The 24,862-nt window shown below is 42.4% G+C and overlaps 2 protein-coding genes and 1 long non-coding RNA gene across 9 annotated transcripts in view; 1 reads left to right on the top strand and 2 right to left on the bottom strand.

Annotated features, from left to right (window-relative positions):
- LRP8 (LDL receptor related protein 8) overlaps window positions 1-15,115 on the top strand; it is a 258,479-nt gene extending 243,364 nt beyond the window's left edge. The window contains exons 11-19 of one of the 2 annotated variants that reach the window (XM_008167917.4): window positions 235-462; window positions 1,055-1,173; window positions 4,152-4,291; window positions 6,762-6,903; window positions 8,225-8,377; window positions 9,291-9,518; window positions 12,709-12,777; window positions 12,984-13,156; window positions 14,685-15,115. In XM_008167917.4, the coding sequence (XP_008166139.2) occupies window positions 235-462; window positions 1,055-1,173; window positions 4,152-4,291; window positions 6,762-6,903; window positions 8,225-8,377; window positions 9,291-9,518; window positions 12,709-12,777; window positions 12,984-13,156; window positions 14,685-14,723 (1,291 nt within the window). In that variant the 3' untranslated portion in view covers window positions 14,724-15,115. The remainder of the gene's footprint in view (window positions 1-234; window positions 463-1,054; window positions 1,174-4,151; window positions 4,292-6,761; window positions 6,904-8,224; window positions 8,378-9,290; window positions 9,519-12,708; window positions 12,778-12,983; window positions 13,157-14,684) is intronic. The other variant, XM_008167918.4, reaches the window with a different exon arrangement.
- A 4,809-nt stretch (window positions 15,116-19,924) lies between these two features.
- Window positions 19,925-20,765, bottom strand: LOC135973219 (uncharacterized). Its single transcript, XR_010589989.1, has 3 exons — window positions 20,633-20,765; window positions 20,469-20,502; window positions 19,925-19,997 (listed from the first exon to the last, which is right to left on the bottom strand). It is a non-coding gene; the product is annotated as an uncharacterized LOC135973219 (long non-coding RNA).
- A 3,657-nt stretch (window positions 20,766-24,422) lies between these two features.
- The window catches only part of LOC101941153 (nardilysin-like), an 80,040-nt gene continuing 79,600 nt past the window's right edge, over window positions 24,423-24,862 (bottom strand). For 5 of the 6 annotated variants that reach the window (XM_065555372.1, XM_065555368.1, XM_065555367.1 and 2 more), the window contains one exon: window positions 24,423-24,742. In XM_065555372.1, the coding sequence (XP_065411444.1) occupies window positions 24,563-24,742 (180 nt within the window). In that variant the 3' untranslated portion in view covers window positions 24,423-24,562. The remainder of the gene's footprint in view (window positions 24,743-24,862) is intronic. The other variant, XM_065555371.1, reaches the window with a different exon arrangement.

Genomic DNA, 24,862 nt, shown 5'->3' with positions numbered 1-24,862 from the left:
AGGACCAAGTACTGATTTTGCCCCAGATTCCTAAGTGGCCCTTCTCAAGGATTGAACTCACAACCCTGGGTTTAGCAGGCCAATGCTCAAACCACTGAGCTATCCCTCCCCCCTAAGTTGACCAGAGTTCATCTCTTCGTAACTCATTTCCTCCTCCATGTAAGGCTGCAGCTTTTCAACTTGCCTGTCTGCACTGGCTCTTACTGTGCCGTTCATCAATCCTTGTCTTTGCAGTGCCTACATAGACAAAGCCAGCGACACAGCCGAGCAGGTGATTTTGATAGAGAGTCAGCTGAACTCCCCCGAAGGCCTGGCGATGGACTGGGTTCATAAGAACATCTACTGGACAGATTCGGGCAACAAAACCATCTCTGTGGCCACTGCTGATGGAAGCAAGAGGACGACACTTTTTAGCGCTGACCTAAGCGAGCCCAGAGCCATTGCAGTTGATCCGACACGGGGGTAGGTGTGAAGACGGAGTTCTGCGTTATGGCATGTTCCGGTCTTGTTTTCACGCCTCTCATGAGCTCTCAGACTCTGGCTGGGACTGCTGACATGCTGAAAGTTAAAGCGCACACGTAAATCTTTGCAGCGCCAAGTCAAAAGCAGCTTTGAAATGACATCTCAGAAATTCTTTTGCACTGTTCATGTGTCAGATGGGGACGAGCTGGTACGTGGTTTGTGATGAAAACTGAGGTAGTCTGATGCACAGCTGAACGAGCACATGTTTTTAGTGCTGGATACAAAGGCCAAAGACCCAGCAGAAATTCCAAGAGCTAGTTCACAGGTACTAAAGAATGTTTTTAAGCCCTGGTGTAACATAGTCCTGCAATACGTGCTCTTCACGTTAGTTCATACAGTAGGAACCCATCAGCTCCATTGCACAGATGTTAAAATGGATTAGAATAGCAAACGCCTAAAACGCTGAGTACAAAGGGCACCACACCTCCTGATTTAAGAAACCTACTCAAATTATGCACACGCATCTCTTGGGGTAGGGTCAGCTCTGCATTTCGTGTGAGTTATTGACTTTTCCTTTCTGTGGCTCTTTCAGATACATGTACTGGTCTGACTGGGGAGACAAAGCTAAAATTGAAAAATCTGGCCTGAACGGTATGGATCGGCAAGTGCTGGTAACAGACAACATTGAGTGGCCGAATGGCATCACACTAGGTAAGTCGCAGAATCGGTAATAGATCAGTGCAAGTGATAAAGCTCCCTATGTCTGTGGCCTCTTTAAATTTATGTTTATTGTCATACAGGAATGGGAAAGACAACATAATCCTTGAAAATCCAGGCTGCTTTGATATGACAAGCATCTGTCATACATACAAGTGGCCAGCAAGTTCCCTCTAATTCACTGGGGTGGCTTGCCTCCCATAGTGCCCTCTCGTGGGACTTGGGTGGCATCTTACCACGGTCCCAGGCTCCTGTGGGCAGGGCAGCAGTAAGTCTGGTGAGGCCAAACCCCACAATGCCTCTGGGCTTCAGTCATCCAGTTACTTCAGTTGTCAGAGGCTCCTAGGTCTTCTCCATAGCCTCCCTGGGCTGGGGAGACAGTGCTTACTCCCTGGTGGCTGCCTCAGCTGGCAGGCTAGTCACCCCTCTCCAGTAGGAAGGCAGTTAGCTCCTGCCTCTTCACCAGTCAGCCCCGAACTGAGCCAGACTCTCTCCTTTTCTCCCCCAACAGGCCTGACATTAGCTGCAGATATAATGGGGTGGGACTAGCTGAACCCAAAGGTTCTCTTTAACCCCTGCTGTGATGGCAGGCAATTTTGTCCACTACATCACAGGCTACTACTACTGTTACTAATTCATAATGTGACGGGTTGGATCACAGAAACCCCCTTGGGAGCTGCCACCTAATGTCCCAAGACTACCTCTGCTCCTGTTTTCCCTGCCAGCTCAGGACTCCAGCACCCTGTCTTGCTGAGCCAGACACTCCTGTCTGCTCCAACACAGACCCAGGGTCTGAATTACTTGCCCCAAAGCTGCAGGTTTACCTGAAAACAGCTCACAGAAGTGTGCTTGTCTTTAGCACTCAGATGCCCAACTCCCAATGGGGTCTAAACCCAAATAAATCCGTTTTACCCTGTATAAAGCTTATGCGGGGTAAACTCATAAATTGTTCGCCCTCTATAACACTGATAGAGAGATATGCACAGTTGATTGCTCCCCCAGGTATTAACACATACTCCGAGTTAATTACTAAGTAAAAAGTGATTTTATTAAATACAGAAAGTAGGATTTAAGTGATTCCAAGTAGTAACAGACAGAACAAAGTCACCAAGCAAAATAAAATAAAATGCGCAAATCTATGTCTAATCAAACTAAATACAGATAATCTCACCCTTAGAGATGCTTCAGTAAGTTTTTTCCTCAGACTGGACACCTTCCCGGCCTGGGCACAATTCTTTCCCCTGGTATGGCTCTTGTTCCAGCTCATGTGGTAGCTAGGGGATTCTTCATGATGGCTCCTCTCTCTCCTCTTTGTTCTGTTCCACCCCTTTATATATCTTTTGCATAAGGCGGGAACCCTTTGTCCCTCTGGGTTTCCATGCCCCCTCACTGGAAAAGCACCAGGTTATAGATGGATTCCAGTTCAGGTGACATGATCACATGTCACTGCAAGACTTCATTGCCCACTTGCCAGCACACACATATACAGGAAGACTCACAGGTAAACACAGCCATCTGTAGACAATGGTCCTGGGAGCCATCAAGATTCCAAACCACCATTAATGGCCCACACTGCATAATTACAATAGGCCCTCAGAGTTATATTTCATATTTCTAGTTTTAGATACAAGAGTGGTACATTTATACAAATAGGATGATCACACTCCGTAGATTATAAGCTTTGTAATGATACCTTACAAGAGACCTTTTGCATGAAGCATATTCCAGTTACATTAGATTCACTTATTATCATGTTTTTATAAAACCATATACACTGCACAACGTCACACATAACATTTGCCCTTGTTATTAATTAACCAACAAATTAATGCTTAGGATTTCAACCCAGAGCTTGAAATGATTGCTTTTATGAGTGGCAATCACCCCTTTGCATTGAGGTTAGTTGATCTCATCCAAAATTAGAATTTGTCCCAGGAAGAAAAGCTCAGTTCATGAAGTCCTACAATGGCACAAGTCACCTTCTCCCACTTCTTCCCCTCTTGTCCGTGAAATGAAATATACTTGAATCTGAAACCTAGGAATGGCTTTGAGAAAGTGGGATTCCCCATCACTGGAAATGTTTACATCAGGATTGGATGTTTTCCTAAGAGATGCTCTAGTTCAAACACAACTATTAGACTTGACGCAGGAATTAATTCATGGAAGTTCTAAGGCCTGTCTTATGCAGAAAGTCAGTCCAGATTATCACACTTGTCCCTTCTGCCTTAAAATCTATGACTTTATGAAAAGGTGAAGTCACTCAGCATTGGAAACCACCATCATTATTAGCATTAATTGCACCTTCCTCAGGAGTCTCAGCAAAAAGCCACAGTTTAAATGAACTAGACTCTCAGCCTTCGAAAAGATCCTTCCAGGCAAATCCAGGCCTACACTACAGACCGATCTGGGTATAACTCCATCGCCATGGGGTTTGACAAATCCAGCCCCCTGAGCGATGCAGTTATACTGACCAACCCCCACTGTCATATGTCGATGGGAGAGCGGCTCCTGTTGCTACAGCGACGGCCTCTCGGGGAGGTGGCTTAACTGCGCTGATGGCAGAAGCTCTCCTGTCGGCATAATAGCATCTTCACTAAAGTGCTACAGCGGCGCAGCTGCACCAGTGCCACTGTAGCGCTGTCTGTGAAGACAAGCCCAAATTTGAGGGACATTGCTGGGGTGGAGTTGAGAAGGGCCGCTGGCCTGTTCTACTTGATCAGAGAGGGGACTACTTCACGAGCCGGGCTGTCAATCGAGCAGCTCTCACAAACACATAACAGCATGTTATTTAGGGGTGCCTGGGTCAGCGTATCTGGGCAGTGAACCAAAGTTTCAACCACCATAATAAAGAAAAGGGCTCAACAGCCCACGGAGAAGTAGCCACTCTGCCAACAGGAAAAATATTGGGCAATAGCAAAAAGTGCTGTAGTTGCATGTACAGTAATTCTGCCTGGTCACATTTCCTGTCTCAGATCTGCTGAATCAGCGTCTCTATTGGGTGGACTCCAAGCTGCACTTACTTTCAAGCATTGACTTCAATGGCGGCAATAGGAAAGTTCTCATCGCTTCTGCTGATGACCTGAGCCACCCTTTCGGAGTAGCTGTGTTTGAGGTAAGAGTGAAGAATGGGTGCAGAGCTGGCTGGGGAGTGCAGGAAGCCACAGGATCTCTTTCTAAATACCTCTTGCTTGAAAGTTGTGCCCTGTGAATGGCACAGGAAGCGCCTGGCTGTGTCAGCTGCTGCAAAAAGCCATTAATCCGGTGTGCGTTCAGCAAGGAGTATTCCTTCCCCAAGAGCGGCAATCAGTCAAATGCTACTATGTAATGCATTACTTGTGTGGTAGAGAAGAGCACCCTGCCTAAACCGGCATCGCCTGCACAGCTGACATGGGCTAATGGCACAATTAGGTTTTAGTCATGTTAACTGCTTGTGTAATGGCCAAATCACCGGCAGGAGAAAACACAGGCAGGTTGCTATGATTATTGTCAGGCCATATGGGTGTTTCACTAACTAAAGGCCTGATGCTGCTGAGTGAGCATCTCCTGTGAGATAAGACTTGAGTGGGAGCTTCACAGGAGGTGCTAACGCCTCCTGTTAGGATCAAGCCCCTTGAACACAGGGCATCCTCTCATCTGGGTGCATGGCAGAGATTTATGTGCCCGCTCCGGATGGCTTTGAATGTGACACTGCAGCTTGCTCTGAACACTTCTTACAACTCATCTGCAGTGTGATTTCCTGGCTTTGCATTTTCCCAGGCCCATGCTGCACGTGCTCCCCTCCTCAGCCTGGCAGGTTGCTAATTGTTTGCGCAGTCATTATATGCTACTGCTTGACAGTCTGCAACAAGGATCAGTGGACCCAGATAGAAATCTGTACAACCCCTTTGGGAACTGGCGGTGATGTTAGTGGGGAGCCTCTCTGCCTGGGAAGAACTGAGAACCCAGTGCACTTGTCTGATGGCAGGATTTAACCCCAGGAAAGTGTCGTTTACTTATCCAATTTAAACATAAAGCCAGACATTTCTCTCTCTTTCACGCTGAGTTGGCCGTGCTCTGGTGCACAGCCCTGACAGCTGAAGGATGCACACACTACTTGCCACAAAATTAAGAGCTTGATCCTGTAGGCACATACTGCCCTGGTGTGCTTATTGGCATGCATAGCCTTGCTGATTTTAGTGGGACTGTGTATTAAATTAAGCACAACATCAACAGTGTTTGCAGAATCCCTTTTACAGTGTGTGTTAACCAAGAATATGCTGTACACCCCCTTCCTCCATCTGAATCTTTTCTCAAGATAAAGGAAAATCTCCTGAACTAGCTCCTGAGAACCCACCCTTCCCCCTCCAGCGATGTATATCATCTTATTAAAAGACGTTGCAAGTGTTACCTTTTCATCTGTCGGCCAGGTCACCTTCCTACAACTAAATCCATCTCAGTAGCCTTCAGTTCCCACATGCCTACTGTGTCCTGTTATGTTGTGGTATTTAGGTATCTCTCAATCTGCAGTAATCATTAGAAAGTGCCACTTGCTTCTAAAGATTTTATTGCAGGAGATAGAAGTGGGTCTTTTGGATGCTCCCTCTTTAGTGTTTATCCATTGCTGCAGTGTTAGAGTCTTTAAGAATACAAGTGGTTTTGCCCTACAGAGATACCTGCTCAACTGAGGTCACATCTTTGGAAAGGGAAGGAAGATCAGCATTTACTGGCACTTTCACTGTGGTACAGGGATCAGAGATTTCTAACAAATTCCTTCAAATCCTATTCAAAATCCACGCCCATTGGAGTCCGAAACTCTTCTTTCACTAAACATAATGGACATGGCCTCTTTGTATCCAGGCCTGCTCGGAGTGTTCTCCCCTCCCACCCAGCCCCAAAGCTACTCTAAGGAACTAAGCATTTTTTGCCCATCTGTAAATGCTGCTCTCCAGATCTGTTACCACCTCCTGACACTGAGCCCAGGTCTACACTGGGGGGGGGGGGGGGGGTCGACCTAAGATACTCAACTTCAGCTACGCGAATAGCGTAGCTGAAGTCAGCGTATCTTAGGTCGACTTACCTGGACGTGAGGACGGCGGCGAGTTGACCGCTGCCGCTCTCCCTCTCGCGAGCTGGAGTTCCGGAGTCGACGGGGAGCGCGATCGGGGATCGATTTTTATCACGTCTACACTAGACCTGATAAATCGACTCCTGATTGATTGGTGGGTAGTGAAGACCTGCCCTGAGACACTTCCATCTTTGTGTTGCAAAGCCAAAAGTAGCATCACATCATGATCCAGCAGCACCACAAAATGACAAGATTATCTCAGTCTCAGGAGACATCTCTAGATTGTTTAGTATGCGATTCTGCAAACTGCTGAGTGCCACTGTCTCCAGCTGGAGTAGAGGACACGCCAATAACATACTGCAAAATTAGCACCTGTTTGTTTCGCATGTACTTAAAATGCCTCTGATTAATGTGCAAAAGAAGCAGAGATGTAGGCAGCCTTGCCCCAAATGGCCTTCGGGGCTGCCAGAGAACCATCATCGAACACTGCATGGGGTTTGCATTTATCCAAATCAAAAGGCCTGTGTGTGTTCTGCAGGATAAGGTGTTCTGGACTGACCTGGAGAACGAGGCAATCTTCAGTGCAAACAGATTGAATGGCCTGGACATCTCCATTTTAGCAGAGAATCTCAATAACCCTCATGATATTGTGGTCTTTCACGAGCTAAAGCAGCCAAAAGGTAAGGCATGCCCTCAGTTCTCCCAGAGTCCGAACACCATTCATTCATTTGGGCTGGTAAATAAAATGCCTCCCAATTGTCTTGGATGGAGTGGTAAGGCAGATGCTGCTAATACAAAATGAATGCCTGATGTTTGAAATTCCTGCATAGTTAATTCAGTGGGCGCTTTTATTGAAAAGCCTGCAATTTGTTTATAGTAATTTAATTAGCAGCTTTCCTTTTGAAGTCTAGAGTTAGAGCGATCAGAGCAGCCTGTTGCCTGCTGTTCATTTTAGGTGACACTTTTTGGCAGTGTCACTCAGATAAAATTGGAAAGAACTCTAAACAAAGTAACTTGCTAATAGTTTTCTTAGCAGGAAGAAAATGGCAGGGAGATAGATAGCTTTGAGATTGTGGGTATTATGAGACAACAGCTGTGAAATGGTACCACCTTACTCAGTAGATATGCTCCCCCTATGTATTCTGGGTCAGATAGGCTCAGTGAGAAGAATGATTGTCCTACCTGGTACTGGTGCTAGTACTGAAAAGCCTGCACAACTAAGAGAGGAGCTGGACTCTTTCCTGGTTCAGCATAATCAGCACAAAATTCTAATTGAAGAGTTTTTATTATTGACGATCATCAACACACTTGACATTCAAATCCCAGATTTACTGTGTGGAGCTGGCAGGTAGAAAAAACATGATTTGCTTGTAAATTGAGTATATTTGATCTATAGTATTGGGTAGTACATTTTGAAGCTTTCATTTGAAGATCTCATAATGCTTTAAAAACACCTGAGAGGTAAGAGTTATTAAGTAGCCAAGTAAATGGAGGCAGAGGGTGAAGCAGAAAATTTTAAAGTCTGCCCAGCATGAGACAATGAGGGCCTGATGTTCAGAAATGCTGAGTGTCTATAGCTCTCAGTGACTTCACTCAAGGTACGATTCCTCATAGTCACTGAAAAGCAGGATTTAAGTGTCTTGAGTTAGATGGCCAGAATTAGAGGATGCTTTGAAAACAATGGCTTAAGTGACTTAGTCAGTCAGTGGAATAACAAAGAGTGGAACCCAGGTGTCCTGACTCCCCATCCCCTGCTGTAACCATCAAAGCAAAGCAAAACTGTTGCATATAGTATATGAAAGTGGGAGCGCACAATGGTGAGGCCACTGCTACTTTCCTGCATACAAATAGAAGAGCTCTAGAAGATGGAAAACTCCTAGGGGTTCTGAGTTAGACTAGAATCTCATTCGGGAGACGGGTCTCTTTGCTATGAACAAAGATAAATTGATGAGCATGGTTTGAAACAATACATTTGTTTTTCCCCCTCCCCACCTTGAACAGCTCCAGATTCCTGTGAGCTCAGCTCCCAACCCAATGGAGGCTGTGAATACCTGTGTCTTCCCGCACCCCAAATCTCTCTCCATTCCCCCAAGTATACGTGTGCCTGTCCTGACAACATGTGGCTGGGCCCTGATATGAAGAAATGCTACAAAGGTAAAAGCAACCACCTTAATGCAGGGACCTCTCTCTTAGCCTGGTGTTGCTCAGCACAAGCTCCTTCGAGCCACACCAATTGTACCCCACCCTTCCACAAAACCAACTTACATCAGTGACACTTCCCCCTCTCACAACAGTGCATGAACCATTAGCTACGGTAGTCTGTGCGCTTGGGACCTTTTTGCATATAGCTTGATATGTTGGTTGGTCTGGAGTGTCTCTTCACTGAGAATTTGTTTATTCACAGAGTCATCAGAAAAGCTGAATGCATGAAGGAGAACAAAGAATTAGTTCCTGATCCAAATCCCATTGATCTCAATGGAAAGACTCCCATTGAATTCAGTGGGCTTTGGAACAGATGCTAAACATGTGAATGGTTTGAAATTATGGGGGTGATGTTGGTCAATAAAATCATTCATTAACACCGCCCCATGAGGCGTGAGTGGCGTAGATTGTATATTTAGGAAAATATTAGGCCACATTCATCTTTAGCGAACTCTAGTCTCTTCATGGGAGTTACTAGAGGTGAATTTTACCTAATATTTCCAATATGGTACAAGTTGTGAATTTTGGGGGCCCACACCCAAAAAAGTATGATCAAGACTTTGAACTTCTTTATGTCACCTTCCATCCACAGCACTTCATAGATATTAGTGAATTAAGCATCATTACACCACTGTAATGTGTAACTTTGTAAATTATTTTATTTCCATCTTGCACATGGGCAAACAGAGGTATAGCAAGGCAATGGGCCACATAACAAATCAGGAATAGAAACCAGACACCCATGCTAACCGTTATCAAATCTGGAAAGGAGTGCTGCCTATCACCATGTGAGATCTGCTTTGCAGATTTGTTTAACCAGATTTCAGTCGTTGTTTTGTTTTAACTCTATGGGATTGCTTTTCAGATCTTCCAGCTGCCTCAACAACTGAGCCAGTGCCAACCATCACCACTACTATGATTTCCGCCATCAACCCAGCTACAACTAGCAACGCCAGCAATGCCAGTAGAGAGAGCTCAGGAGCTGTATCACAATTCTCCATCACAACCCCAGGTGTTGGCTTACCCACAACCACATCCAGCCTAATAGGCACAAAGATCATGACACCTGGAAATAGGAATTTATCCCAGCACTGTAAGTGATTCAGGTTCCTACTTCTTTACTTTCTGCCAGGTACAAGCGTATCGCGAAGATCCATGGGCTAGTAGGAGAGCTGGCAGGTCAGATGTGCTGTATGCATGTCAGACACAGGCATGCATAGATGGGCACAAATAAAATCAGATGTTTCATCTCAACTCCTTCATTATGATAATAGAAAAGTGATCCCAGTTGCTCTGAATTCTTTAGTTCCAGGTTGTCGTGTCTGATTCCCTGGGATTCAGTCTTACTTGCACAGCATTTAAGGTTTCTGTTTCTCAAAGAAAGTTGCATTTGTTTTGCTCAGCACAATGCTCTGAAAGTTCATGTAGCCCTGCTCTGAAATACCTCTGACGAAGTTTTTCATTAAAATGAATATCTCCATGGACTGATGTCCACATCACAAAAAATACTCCCAGCAGATGGCACTAACTGGCTTCTTTATTGTCGGCCTCTACAGAGGCTATGTACTGAATAAGCCATGAGGGATTTAACTACCTTCCCATTCTTGGGGGTGATCCCTGTAGGTCAGGGTTGCAACACATTGGCAGGGCAATGCAGGGAAGCTGAACTGCCTTCCCATAACCTTGCTGTTCTACAGAGAGGCAGATTTCCACCTCCAACATAGCCCCTTTCGCTGGTAATTGATTAAAAACAATAAGACAGAAGACCTCTGGCTTTTCAAACACTACACTGAGCAAAAGAGGCATCATTTCCATTGCATCTGCAAAGCACTAAATCATGCATCCCTGTTCTCATCGGCAAGGCAGGACACATGATACTTGATGCTAAGCAGTGCGCAGTGCTCTTGAGAAAGCAGAATCAATCTCTCAAATTCGTTCTCATCATTCTTACCTATGTAAATCTCCTTCCAAACCCCAAACAAAAATAATTAGATTCAGTGTTTATTAAAATATTTCTAACAAGGACAATTATGGTACCTATCTCATTAACTGGTAAAATGTCTATTTAATAGAGTTACCTGCCAAGGGGATTCATTTAAAAGGATAAACTAGCTTTTACATTATTTTCCATGCATTGGTGTCTCAGTAGATGAAATATTTAGCCTTTTCTCTAATTAGTCCTGATTTGTCAGAGTAAATACAGTATATTGCTGAGTTCAGTGCTAATCCCGTTAAGATTGCAAAACACACATTTTGCAGAATGAGACATTAACATGTATTGGTTTGCTCTTGTAAGTATGACATTCCATCGAATTTTGAGGCAACCTCCAGGTTCAACTTAGCTATTGCACGTGGCATTCTTTGGTGTAGTCACAGCCGCAGGAGGATCATTCAAATGCATTATGTACCGCAAAGTTCTTTTCCTGATAAGAGCAATAGCTTGGTGGCTGTGTTGCTATCAGAGGGAGCTGTGTTGCACAAGATGAAGGGTCAGCTACTCTCCTTGATAAAGACAGAGGCTTTCCATTACGGGCCTGATTTTTACAAACTAGCCTCCATTTTTGTGCCCAAACATTAAGAACATAAGAAAGAACTGGCATATTGTATCAGCCCAATGGTCCATCTACCTCAGTATACTGTCATCAGAAAGTGGCTGGTGCCAGATGCGTCAGAAGGGATGAACAGAACAGGGGAATTATTGAGTGATCCAGTCCCAGCTTCGGACTGTTGGAGGTTTAGGGACACCTAGAGCATGGGGTTGCATGCTTGACCATCTTGGCCAATAGCCATTGATGGACCCATCCTCCATGCACTTACCTAATTCTTTTTTGAACCCAGTTATACTTTTGGCCTTTACAACATCTCCTGGCCATGAGTTCCACAGATTGACTGTGTATTACATGAAGAAGTACTTCCTAATGTTTGTTTTAAACCTGCTGCCTATTAATTTCACTGGGGTTCTTGTGTTATGTGAAGGGGTAAATAGCACTTTATTCCCCGTCTCCACAGCATACATGATTTTTATATACCTCTATCATATTCCCCATTAGCTGAGCAGACCCAGTCTTTTTAATCTCTCCTCAGAGGTGTGAAACAGCTTCCATATAATAATTTTTGTTGTCCTTCTCTGTACTTTTTCCAATGCTAATATATCTTTTTGAGATGGGGTGACCAGAACTGCATGCAGTAGTCAAGGTGTGAGTGTACCACAGTGGACAGGTAATTAGATATATGCACACAGAGCCAGGAGAAACAACACTATGAGCCGTACACATGGAGAACCAGTTTTGAACCACTGGACCATTACACATGAGATTTTTCAATACCTAGAACCAGTCATGGGTTGCACTCTATCCCTACTACCAGGACCTTACACTAACAAACAGGCATTAGGTAATGTGAAGTGCTGTATTTTTTAGAGTTGTTTGGGATTTGGTGGGCTAGCTCTCCCCGAAGCTGGGCCTTCTCAGACTGGAAGGCTCAGTGTCTGAGAGAGACCCCTGCTCTGAGCATATGTTTTTTTATCAGCTCTTCTTAAAGCTAGCCCCAGTGTGCTCTGACTTCAGAAGACTCAGCTCTGGTACCTAACCACAGTCTCTACATTCCCTGGCCAGCAGGAGCCTAAGTGTGCTGTAGAGGCATCACATTCAGCTCTATTATGGGGAGGGAGTACCTAATTTCACCTAATAGTTGAGCTAATTAAGGGGCAGCATGAAGAGGTTTAGAAGGGAGTTGGTCACACATCATGTTGTGCTTTTCTGTGGCCATATTCAGCAGTCAACTGTGCCCCCTTCTGTAAAGCCCTGTCACTGTACATGGATCTGGACAGTTCTTCCGAAAGGGCAGGCCCCTTAGCAACTCTAGCCCTCATTTTGCTTATTTTGGGGTCTCATTTCCTTTGAGATCCCAGTCTGTGTGTCCTACTGTGGCAGTTGACATCTGGGGTTAGCAAGCTAAAAGCCTCCACATTTCAAAGTTGTTTATTACTATTTAGGAGTGAATGTGTGTGTTGTGGCACGGCCATATAACAGGGTGCAAGATATGAAAGAATTAAGAAAGATGGCTGCTCACTCAGGATTATTTATTTTATGATTTGGTGTCGTGTTTAAAGATGATTAATTATCATAGATAAGCACACAATAGATATTATTTATAGACCACATACCTTTAAATTTAAACACATTTTAAAACCTAGCTTTTTAAAAAAAAATTAGCTATCATTATAATTCTGGTCCATCTTTAGTGCCGTTTGATTAATCAGAACTGTTCTTTTATGGTTACAGATGCCAATGATGGGCAAGGTTTTGGATCAACTGTTACAGCAGCCATTATTGGAATTGTAGTTCCTCTTGGTAAGCAGGTTTGATTTAAGCTTAGAATGAGACTACCCTGACAACTTTTTGTAAAAGACTTTTCTGGAGCACAAGGAACTACTGTATTGCAGGTCTGAAGGGTACAGGAGCAGAGGTCCACATGGGAACAAATTTGGGGTCCACATGGGACTATGTTTGCCTTCCCCAAGTAGCCGGATGACAGCTTTTTCTCTTCTTTTCTTCAGTGGTCATTGGTTTGCTGTGTATGGGAGGGTACCTCATCTGGAGGAATTGGAAAAGGAAGAACACTAAAAGCATGAACTTTGATAACCCTGTGTACAGGAAGACAACAGAAGAAGAGGATGAAGAGGAAATCCATATTGGGAGGACTGCACAAATTGGGCATGTCTACCCAGCAGTAAGTATCTCTGAGCAAGCTCCCAAAAGAAAAGATTTTTCTTGTTAAGAAGGTTTGGCTACAGAATTATCTCAGCCGATCTGGAGGTTGGTTACAGTTACTTGGCATCAGGCAGGACATTAAATGAGGGGTTTGGCAGATGTTTGCCTGTTCGATTACTCTTAGGCCTTGGCTACACTTACCCGCTAGTTCGGCGGCTGGCAATCGAACTTCTGGGTTCGACTTATCGCGTCTAGTCTGGACGCGATAAGTCGAACCCGGAAGTGCTCGCCGTCGACTGCGGTACTCCAGCTCGGCGAGAGGAGTACCGCGGAGTCGACGGGGGAGCCTGCCTGCCGAGTGTGGACCAAGGTAAGTTCGAACTAAGGTACTTCGACTTCAGCTACGTTATTCACGTAGCTGAAGTTGCGTACCTTAGTTCGAATTAGGGGGGTAGTGTAGACCAAGCCTTAGACTTGTATGTAGATCCTGTTGCCGTATCTTTGGAACATACAGTAGGAAGTTACTATCTGAGATTAGATCAATGGTCCATTTAGTCAGGTACCCTGTCTCCAGTGGCACTGGGTGCTTAAATCCCTGCCAGGCACCCCGCTGAGAAATTCATGTCTCTCAGGTACTTATAACATGCCCATCATTGTAGTGGTGAGCGCTAATAACATGCAAGAAAAATGAACAGGCCGTCCTATACACGAGTTTTTCAAAACAGGGACAATGACTGCTACTAAATGTTAGGCTGTACCTTGATGGGAAGGGTTTTTCTCCTGACCCCGCTTGCAGGTGGTCTTATGCCTTACTCTTTTCCACCCACTGCTTTTTCCTGCCAACAATAAAGTCCAGTTTGTATTTGCTAGGGGGAACACAGTATTTTTCTAATTATATAATTAGACATAAACCACTAAAGAGTGAAATGCCGTGCAGTGAAGAGTGAATGAGATTCCATAGGGAGTCAAGGAAAGTTGCTGTAGCAAGATGAGGCATAGAGATGGGATGGAGGAGTAATGCTTTGCTCCACAGATTCCGCTGTAACTGCATAATGGGACTTGCTGATGGAGGCACCAGAACCCCTGCAGAGTGGTTTCTTCAGGGAAGTGTCCCCAAGGCAGCTTGGATGAGTAATAACTGAGTTGTGAAGGGAAGGACAAAGAGAAGGGAGTAAAAGCAGTGCAGGTGTGAGGAAGGGCACTGTCTCAATATCGCTGAATGAGTAATAATAATAGCAATCCTTGCGCTGCTGTCATTCCTCCCATCCAAAGATTTTAATGTGCGTCACAGACATCGGTGAACTTGGCCTCCCACCACATCTGTAGTGCATGGGAGTAATGCTTATCCCCATTTGGGGGAAGGGGAATTGGAGGCATGAAGGACCAGGTACTAATAAGTACTCAGTGTAGGTGTTACTCCATTGAAATGAGTGGGATTTGCGGGGGGGGAGGAGGGAAGGATTCATGAGTAAGGTATTAGGTCCAAAGAGATCAAATGATTCTGTCACTCAAGCATTTACCACTATTGTGTTTTCCTTCCTCCACAGCGTGTAGCATTGAGCCTGGAAGATGATGGGTTACCATGAGGACCAAGTCACTGCTCTAATCCCATACAATGGAATAATATGCACTGAACAGATTCACTTTGGATCATGGAACACCCCCGCCCCCATCCTTTTCTTCCCTCTAATTAATTACTATTTATGTTGCAGAAGGGTAACCACAAAGTTATAATGAACTGCAAACATCCAAAGGATGTGAGAGTTTTGTATGTATAATCTTTTATACACGTTTTAACTTGTTGCACTACCCATACGTGATAGTGAAGAGGCTACGGCTGAGCTACTAACCCAGTATACATAACCTGCCGGGTTCAATAGCTATGCGTCATTTTAAAACTATATTTATAGCGGTTTTGTAAATAGGTTGAACATGCTTTGTGGCTATCCATCAACATAAGTAAAAAAATGCTATACAAGCCGTTTAGAATATTTATTAACAAAATTGGGATATAAGATTTGTTCTGTAAAGAGGGGTGAGAGTATTTATTTTTTGTATGTTTGGCTTGCTGTGCATATATCTATCTAGGCTAGATAGATAGATATAGACATATAAATATATACATATATATACATATAAATATATTTTAAAACTACTAGCCCAAGTCTATGGGAATTAGGGGGGATTGAATTCTTAAGGAATGTTTATGGAAAATTTGCTTTGAAGTCTAAAGCCATTGGAGTAAGAAACAGCTGTACACTAGGATAATCAATGATACTGTAAAATGAATGAAGCACTCCCGTAATGAATTTCTGCTGTCAAAATGGTTTACTTTGTATTTCAAGCCCAGACAGATGTACTGGCCAGGACTCAGGCACTAGCACACTTGATTTCCTTTTTTTAAAAAAATCTTTACATCAAAAATGTCTTCATACAGTAACTTTTCTTCACTTCATGTCTCTCACACAGAAGAAACTCCTATTAGGTTTCAACATGGCTTTATGTCATGTCTGTCTCCATGGGGGTTATTTGGTGTAGGATTTTTTAAGAAAACCTAAATCTGTCATTTTTTTCTCCTCCATGGGAATCTTGTTTACAGCTTATAAAAAGTGATTATTTTCTCTGTCTGGTAATCATATATCAACTCCCTGGAGATAGCTCATCACAAAAATCTTTCCTTAATCCTTTTATTGCTGTGCTACTACCGATTGTTAACACTGTTAAAATGAATGAAGTGTTAGGAAGCACAGAGATGCAGTCCAACTTGCCATACCTGGAATTCACAGCAGGTATATTCCAAGTGGATGTAGCTGGAACATCCAGCACTGTAGCAGTGCATTCACCACAGCAGGTTGTCCGTGGAATGTGGATCAACAGGTATGGGGTTAAAGAAAAAAATGTCAGCAGACTGCCCTCGAATATACAGCTCTTGGTAGGATGGCTGAAAAGGTAATTGGAAAAAAACCCAAAACAACCCAATCCTGACAACAGGTCCCCAAACTGTGGTGTGTGCCCCTCTAAGGGGGGCGTGGCAGAGCCCAGGCCAGCACCCACAGGAGACAGGGAGGGAACGCCATCAAGCTCCATTCCTGGCCCCACTTCCAGCCCCCAACTGCGCTCCTGGGGGGGGGTGCAGACCATTGGGGGACGGGGCAGGGCAGAGAGTTTGGGGACCACTGCCTTACAATCTCACCTGTTCCTAAAGCTGAGCAACTATGGGACTATCATACCAGTCCTAGATGATCTGGCACCCCGAGGCTATTCTCTACAATGGGAACAATGGTAGATGTGATGGACATCATTGTCCCTGGCAGGATATTGTGACACTAACACATAAGTTTCACGATTTCTATAGCATTAGAAAGAGTTGAGGAAATCTTACATTCTACTTATTTATTTATTAGCAGTGCTTGTTACAACCCACTCCAGTGAAGAGTTAAGTGTTACTTTGCTAATTCTGTGGCTTCATGGTGTTCTGGTAGGGGGAAAATGCGGAGTGACATCTCTCATGCCCTGCGAGGTTTCCCTATTCCCACATAACGAACATCTTGCTTCCTTCTATCACCCAATCATCATCAGGTAGCAGGAGAGGTGAAAATAATGAGTGTTTAACCTCTCAGTTTCAGGCAGGACCACATTTTCTCCCCCACTTACTGGCTGGGCCACAGCATCAACTCTTCAACATAAGCAGCCCTTTCTCCTAAGCCAGGCCTGGCCCAAGTTGCACCAGTAGCCTCCAGCTAGGGTAAGGAACCAGGCCCTCTCCAAGCAGCAACTCCCACCCAAACTGTCTGGTAGAGGGCACTGAGTGGTGCAAAGCACTCTCTTCCCCATCATCACTGTTCGTCATGGAAAACATTACCTTGACTGCATTCCTGCACTACTTCCTGCTCCTGGGAACGAAATTCATATTCTCCCACTTGGCACAGGTCCTCTCTTCTCATGTTAGTCAGATGCAAAAGTTCAAGTGATTTATTCTCTTTGGGCAGTTTTCTGAACTCACCATCCCATAGCTGCCATGTCTCATTTCAATATCCATATGCTCCAACTCCCAGACACCTCTCCTGCTGTGTATGAAGGATCCAGTTCTATTTGTTAGATACAGAGCACCCACTGTTCCAACGGAACGATTCAAAAAAACCTATTAGAATCAATGGAAGACTTTTCCATTGGCTTTAAATCAGGCCCTAACTGATTTTAGTGGAAGAGGAGGGGGCTCAACCTCTGACAAGAGGTATTCAGCACCTCTGTGGATTGGGTCCTAAATCTGAAACTGTGCAATAGGGTGTAGAGTAACCTGTGTTGCGTTTATACATGAATCACAGCTTATGGAAGACCAAAACAAAATCTGAAGATGGGTGTTGGGCGGTGGGAGGGAATCACACAATTTAATGTGGGATTAAAGTTTTGGTACAGGAGTGAAGTGTAGGAAGAAAATGCTACACTATGCATCATGGAAACACTATATACCACAAACTAATTTGTACAAAGGAACTATGAAGTTAAACCTCAGTTCTAAAAATCTAAAGGAGGCGGCTTGATTACTTAAAGATCATTAAGGGAGGTGGAGAAATGTGATTCTCAGATTTCCAATTATTATTTTAATCTGCAAAGTTCTTCTACTACAAGTCCATGCACTGTGTGCATGAAGGAAAGAACAAAAACTGAGCTGTACATGTGTGTGATAACACTAACAGCAAACTGTAAATATGTTTGAAGGCTCTAAATTTTGATACTTTTTTTAAAAAATAAAAAAACTGTACAAATGTGTGTATAAAAAGCAGCATTTTTTTCAAACCGTTTTAAATTAATTTGATGTCCAGTGCTGGTTTCAAACTTTACAGATTTGTAACTAATCAAAAGAAGTCAGCCACCAAATGTGTTTTTTAAATAAATTATTTTAAATAAACAATGTCCTAACAATCCCAACTGTTAACACTGTAATCCGTTCTGATCTCTGTCTTGTCATAATGAAGTTCTGTTAGAATGAGTTCTTGCTTGGTGCCTTTTGTGTTTCAGTTTTCATTTTATGGACAAAAGAACTGCTGGAGGGGGGGAGAATATGGTCTGTATATCTTTTGCTGTACTTACATAAAAAGGAGTACTGAAAACCAAATGAATTCATTTGTAAAACAGTGCACTGTTTCTATAGAGAGATTAAATTTTTTTATCTGGGACTTCTGATCTGTTCTGTTATTTTACAGTACATCAGTGGTTTTCTCCACAGACTATTTCTAAGCGGTCCGTGAAGGTTGTCATTACCACAGAACAGTAGTTTTCAACCTGTGGTCTGTGGACCCCTGGAGATCCGTAGACTATGTGTCTAAGATTTCCAAAGAGGTCTACCCCTCCATTTGAAATGTTTAGGGGTCTGCAAATGAAAAAAGGTTGAAATACAACCATTACAATACATACATGAAAAGTTGTTATTAAGAACTGCAGCTCTTAGACCTGATGCCAAAATATCAGGCTCTTATGCAAATATCAGACTCTTCTGAATGACACACACACATCCAGCTAGTCTCAAGGAATGGGTCAGCTCTTAATTGCCTATCGCCAAATCAGGACATAGCAGTGTTGCTCTACGTCCTAGCTGTGTAAGAATTCTCTATTCTCTTTATGGTCCCAGTCAGTCTGCATTTAACATCCTCCAGTTCTTCCAGTCTACAACTTTGCAGCCCCTACATAACTACATGGATGCTACATAACCTTTATATGCAAATGAAGGGATACTCAATGGGCAATTCTTTGACTATTGTCAAGTCCTCTTTCTCTACTCATACTGTTTGTCACCTTCAAATTGCACAGAAAATGCTGCTTGTTTTAATTATGCTTACATTATGTAAAGTTTTATATAGGTGACAGAACTAAAATCCATATCATTTGAGGTTAATATAACCAAGACAGCCTGCTGCACACAAATATATTAACGTTTACCATTACAAAAAACTACATTTTGTCCCATTCTGTAAAATTGTGTTGCTTTTGGGAGGCATATGGCGCATTTGCTTGCCATACTGTAGAAGCGTTATTGCTTTTAATCCAAGCCATTTAAAGAGTGCCCAGATATTCCAACAATGGATGTCTTATAATACTCATCATTATATTAATAATAGCTTCACAAACCCAAAACAAAATTACAGCACAGCATCTACTGACATGGAGACATACACATAAGAACCAAACTTCAAAAATAACTGTTACACTATCTTTGGTAATCTTGGATCATATCTTATGTATGGTTTGGAAGACCAAATGGCAATCTACTACTATTCTCCCCACTACATACCAAGCCTGGAACAACCAGAAACAGGCTAAAATCTGTAACACTCACTGCTATTCGTGAATTTTGAAAGCATCACAGCTCTGCCAAGTTTAACTACAGGTAACTAATACATGACTGGTTAAGTAAGGAGGAAAAAATCCCCCAAATTTTACAAGATTAAAGTCAACAGAATGTACCAGAGTGACCAGATGCACTTCCTGAGATGCAGGCGATTCTTATGTCCTATAAGAGCTCCCCAAATCCTACCCACTAATCCAAACTTTGAGTTTATCTGGTGCTCTCGGTAGCAACAGGGAAGTGGGTAGGATTTGTCTCCAATTGATTAGGAAACTTTGTCTCAGTGGGAAGAGACCCTCCTAACATAGAGCCAAGTGTCATAAGACCTGCCTTTAAGTCTTTTCTCTACAGTCACCTTTGTTCTTTGGAGGAAGTTTATCTACTTGATTTTTACATAAAGTGGCCATTAAATACCAGTGACCACGTCAAATGATTATGATTTACCTCTTGTTAGAACTGAGAAAATTTAAATTGCCATCAGGTCAAGATTCTGCTTCCAGAGGTTTTTTTCAGTGTCCTGAAAAGTTTGCAGAACAAAATGAAGTGTGTACGGGTTGCAGATAAATGGAACAAACAATCCTACAACATGCCATTTGAACAGTGTGGTAACAAGACAATTTTAAGTACCAAATTCATTAAAGGTCATTTTTATTCATTAAGAAATGTACAATATTTGTAATCTTATTTCCTTAAAGAGAACACTGTCAAATAGTTTAGGCTTTTGATTAGCCTGTTATTTTTATATTGAAATATATTCAGAAAAAATAGTTATTACCAAATCTAATAACCTAACCTGAAAACACAAAATCATCTCTGATCAAGTTTGCAGATAACACCAAAACTGGGGGAGTTGTAAATAATGAAGAAAACAAGTCACAGATACAGAGCCATCTGGCTTGCTAGTAAGCTGGGTGCAAACAATACGCATTTTAACACAGCTAAATGTAAACCTATACATCTAGGAACAAAGAATGTTGGTCGTACTTACCTGATGGAGGACTCTATCCTGGAAAGCAGTGACTCTGAAAAAGATTTGGGTATTGTGATAATCAGCTGAATATGAGCTCCCAGTGTGGCATTGTGGACAAAAGGGCTCATGCAATTTTTGGATGTATAAAGGGGGAGTCTTGAGTAGTAGAGAGGTTATTTTACCTCTGTATTTGGGATTGGTGCAACCACTGCTGGAATGCTGTCTCCAGTTTTGGTGTCCACCGTTCAAGAAAAATGTTGATAAATTGGAGAGGGTTCAGAGAAGAGCAGTGAGAATGTTTAAGGGTTAGAAAACATGCCTTATAGCGATCAGCTAAATGGATTGAGCTCCTTGAGTCTAACAAAGAGAAGGTTAAGGGTTAACTTGATTACAATCTATAAGTACCTACATGGAAAACAAATATTTAAAATGGGCTCTTCAATCTAGCTGGGAAAGGTATAACACAATCCAATGGTTGGAAGTTGAAGTTAGAGAAATTCAGACTAGAGATAAGGTGTACATTTTTAACAATGAGCATAATTAACCATTGGAACAACTTCAAAGGTTGTGGTGGATTCGCCATCACTGACAATTTTTAAATCAAGACTGGATGTTTTTCTAAAAGATATACTCCTTTGGGGAAGTTCTATGGTCTGTGCTATACAGGAGGCCAAACCAGATGATCACAATGCCCCTTTCAGCCTTGGAATCTGTGAACAAATCTAAACAGAACAGAAAAATACCTTTCCCTTGCTGGTAGAAAATACTACAAGAATATGGTGGTGCATAAGAAAAGTTACACTGACAATGAAAAAAAGTTATAAAGAGTAGTCTGTATAGAAAAGTCTGTACAATCTGTGGAGAGAAATGCAAAAAGTGAAACAAATAGTAAAAAATAGAATTCCCAGCACATCAGAGTCCCAATCCTGGTAGAAGTTTTCAGGTATTCCCACAATATTTATAATTTTTCATTCCTGGTAACTTTAGGTGGTATATCTAGGTTATCAAGAATTTTTTTAAAATATATATATTCTAACGTCACTTTTTACACATTTTATCTTAGATGGCTCATGGGACAATTTAAAATACATCTGTGTGGTAACACTGAGTTCTCTAGTTTCATTAAGACAAAGTACATCTATGTTTTTATATAAATTCTTCAGCATCTGCAATGACTGTACATCAATGGATTGTGGGTGGATTGCTGCCCTCTTCTGGATGGAGTATGTATCAGCTCCTTGTACTGACTCAGCTCTCCATTAGATCACTGGGCAGGGGAACAATGTCTTTTGAACAAAAGTCTTAAATTCCCTTCCTAATCCACATCCGATTCCTATCTAGTGACTAGGGAGAATGTGCCTCCATGGCCATGAACTGTTAGAAACTTCTCATTACAGGGTGAAATTCACCCCTGTGCAGAGACTCACCCAAGGTCTAGGCACAAGGTCCTACTTGAGAACTTAACTGGTGCATATGTTTTGTGAGGGGTTCTCCACACAGGGGTGAATTTCGCCCACAATAACTAGTCTTCCTGGCTAGTTGAAAGCATTAGTAATTCAACTATTAACCTTAAAGACAGCAAAAAACAACCAACCAACCAACAACACAGGAATCAACAGTGATCATTAGAAAGGAACTGTAGGAGCAGAAACATGAGAAAACATGGAAATCTCTTCTGTAGACTACAAAATATCAACTAAAAGTTGTACACCACAAAATATCAATTAAAAGTTCTACACCAAGACCCCAATTCTACAATCCACATGGCAGACCTTTGGACCATCCACTGACATCAAACCCTTTTGCGCACTGATTTACATTCCAGGCCTGGCGCTTACCTGTCTTGGGCCAGTGGGAGCTGAGTAAACCATGGAGGGATGGACAGTCTCCTCCTATCTGTATTGCTGCTGCTTTGCACAGGAACCCCAATCATAATCAGGGCCCCCCATACTAAATGATCAAACAAGTAAATATGAATAATTGAACTGTTGCTTTTAGTTTCATTATAGCAATTATGATTGAATACACTCTCTGGCCAGCCAGTAAATATTCATAAACAGAAAAAAAAAAGTCCCACCCATTTCTCCAGAAGGAAGGGGTACTGATTGAAAGATTAAGATTTAAGGTTTTGGATTAGAAATTGGTGGCAGCATCTGCCAGAAGAAACCAAGAGGCTATAGACTGAGGAATGTCCTGAGATCTGGATCTTACATGGGGTAATGGCTAGCCAGGTATCAAGTGAGAGTTGGAGAATACTGAAATTTGATTAGAAACAAACAAAAAACCTTTAACGTGGCTTAATGCATCAATTCACACTCACTGTACACAGCAGTGAAAGAGCATTCTCTGTGCTTCACAGCGCCAGCTATTTACAAAGGGCACCTTAAACCTATTTTGGGGGGGGGGGGAGGGAGAACTGAAAATACTGTAACATTTAAGAGCTGTTAAGGCAACAATATTTATACTGAGCTAGGAGTTAGAGTAATTTAAGGAAGCAAATATCCTTGGTAATTTGACAGGATAAATGGCAACATTTATCCAGTTACATTGCTGGATCATACATGATTGGGGAAAGGAGGGAGCTAAAATGTGGTTCAGTACTTCCGCATCCTTGTCTAAGGACTACAGGTTTATGTGGAGCTATACAACTTACATTTACAGCTTCCCTATACTACGGGGAAGAAACACCTCTAGGAATGAACTGATAGTCTATTTCACGACTCATTCAGTCTCTGGCCTTTGCTGAAAGTGTGCCTAACAAAGAAACAATTTAGTGCCAGCCAAGTGAAAAATCTCTGACCCTATACATTTTCCCCAGATAATCCAGAGCTCTCTTCAAACTGTTGGTACTTCCAGGTATAATTTTGGTCCAAACACTGAACCTGATCTGAATGGTGAGTTCAGTGTTGCTAAGAAAATGAACAGCAGGAGGAAGGCTAATGTGTTTATTTAAAGGATAGTGAGTTTTGATGGTAGGGAGTTTCTTACAATAAAAAGGTTAGGTGGAGTGTGAAAATTGTTGTAGTCAACTGTACAATGAGACAATTGGATGACAATCTGCATTAGAGCTAACATTCAGTCTATTTATGAGCTGTTAGCAATGACTGTCATATGTCCCCTGGCTTTAACAGCCTGACCTCCTGAACTGTCTGCATATTACTTCTGCATCATTAATTTGTCATGTTTGCTGTTTATTAGTCTCTCTGGTTTTGCTAATCCCACAGATGGCATGAAATCAGATCAGTCATTCTGTCATTTCGAAACTAGAAAATAAAGCTGTAACCATGATTTAAATGCTTAGGGCCTGTTTCTTTGCTGCCTGGCACATTGTGTAGTCTCCCCTATGCAAAGTGGATATAGAATGCTACCATTCTGATCTGTAGCATTTTACACCTACTTTTCAATCCCTTTGCACAGATAAAAATTATTTCACAAGGTGCCATTATGATCCTTTTATGTTGCTCTCATAGCATAATGGAGGCCAAAATACCCCCTGGGAATTGCTCCAGCAGCGCAGATGGTCCTATGCTGCCCTCCTGTGCAGCCATTGGTGCCGGGATGTGTTGGGTGCGTGGCTAGTGCAAGAGTGGATGGAGGCTATTCTGGACTGTGAGACGGCCCACTGGTTAAAAAGCTGTCTGAAGGCAAGTTTTAAGTACGGAAATTTGCTGATATGGTGCAGTATCTCTTTAAGGCTCTTACAAGTACCTTTGCAGAGTAATGAAAAGTTCAAAGAGATCTCTGAAATAGTGTGTCTAAAATATAAAGACTAGATTATTAATGTTTTAAGTTTACATAGCATGTTGTCTTGAATACAATAAGAACGCAATAAAAAACAAGGGAGGGAAAATAACTTGAAGTATGTTAAGAATGGGGACAGGAGTTATACTTTCCATTAACAACTGTTAAAAATAAATTTGTTTCAGATTTCAGAGAAGGAGTGGGAGAGAGCAAAGTGGATGTACAATGCTACAAAGCTTCATTAAAATAAGGGAAGAACTCATCTACCGCTGCTGACAATACAAATTCATTTAGTGAGGCTAAATGATTCAGTGTTCTCAAACTGAAAATTACTTAAACTACACTTAAATGCAGGGGAAAACAACTATAATTTATTTTAATATCTTGTGGTAAGGGAGGAGGTTAAGCATTAATGTGAAATTTCTAATGTCCCTGATGTAACTGGTATTCTTCATATAGGAGGAAGGGGGTAAGAATGTGAGTTGATATATTTCACCAAGTAAGGACTGTTGAACATCTGAGTCGCCTTCTTGTTTGCCAAATCCAACCACCTGAAAATTCAAAGGCCAGAGGGTTACCAAGAAGACAGTAAAAGTTTGGATGCTTAAAATCTAGGGTACGAGTGGGTCATTTTAAGCATATTTTAGCTAAACATTAAGTTTCAATCTGGA

This window comes from Chrysemys picta, chromosome 8, assembly GCF_011386835.1.
Source record: "Chrysemys picta bellii isolate R12L10 chromosome 8, ASM1138683v2, whole genome shotgun sequence".
NCBI classification, from domain to species: domain Eukaryota; kingdom Metazoa; phylum Chordata; order Testudines; family Emydidae; genus Chrysemys; species Chrysemys picta.
The sequence above is the reverse complement of the archived record's forward strand: the minus strand, read 5'-3'. Positions and strand labels throughout refer to the sequence as shown.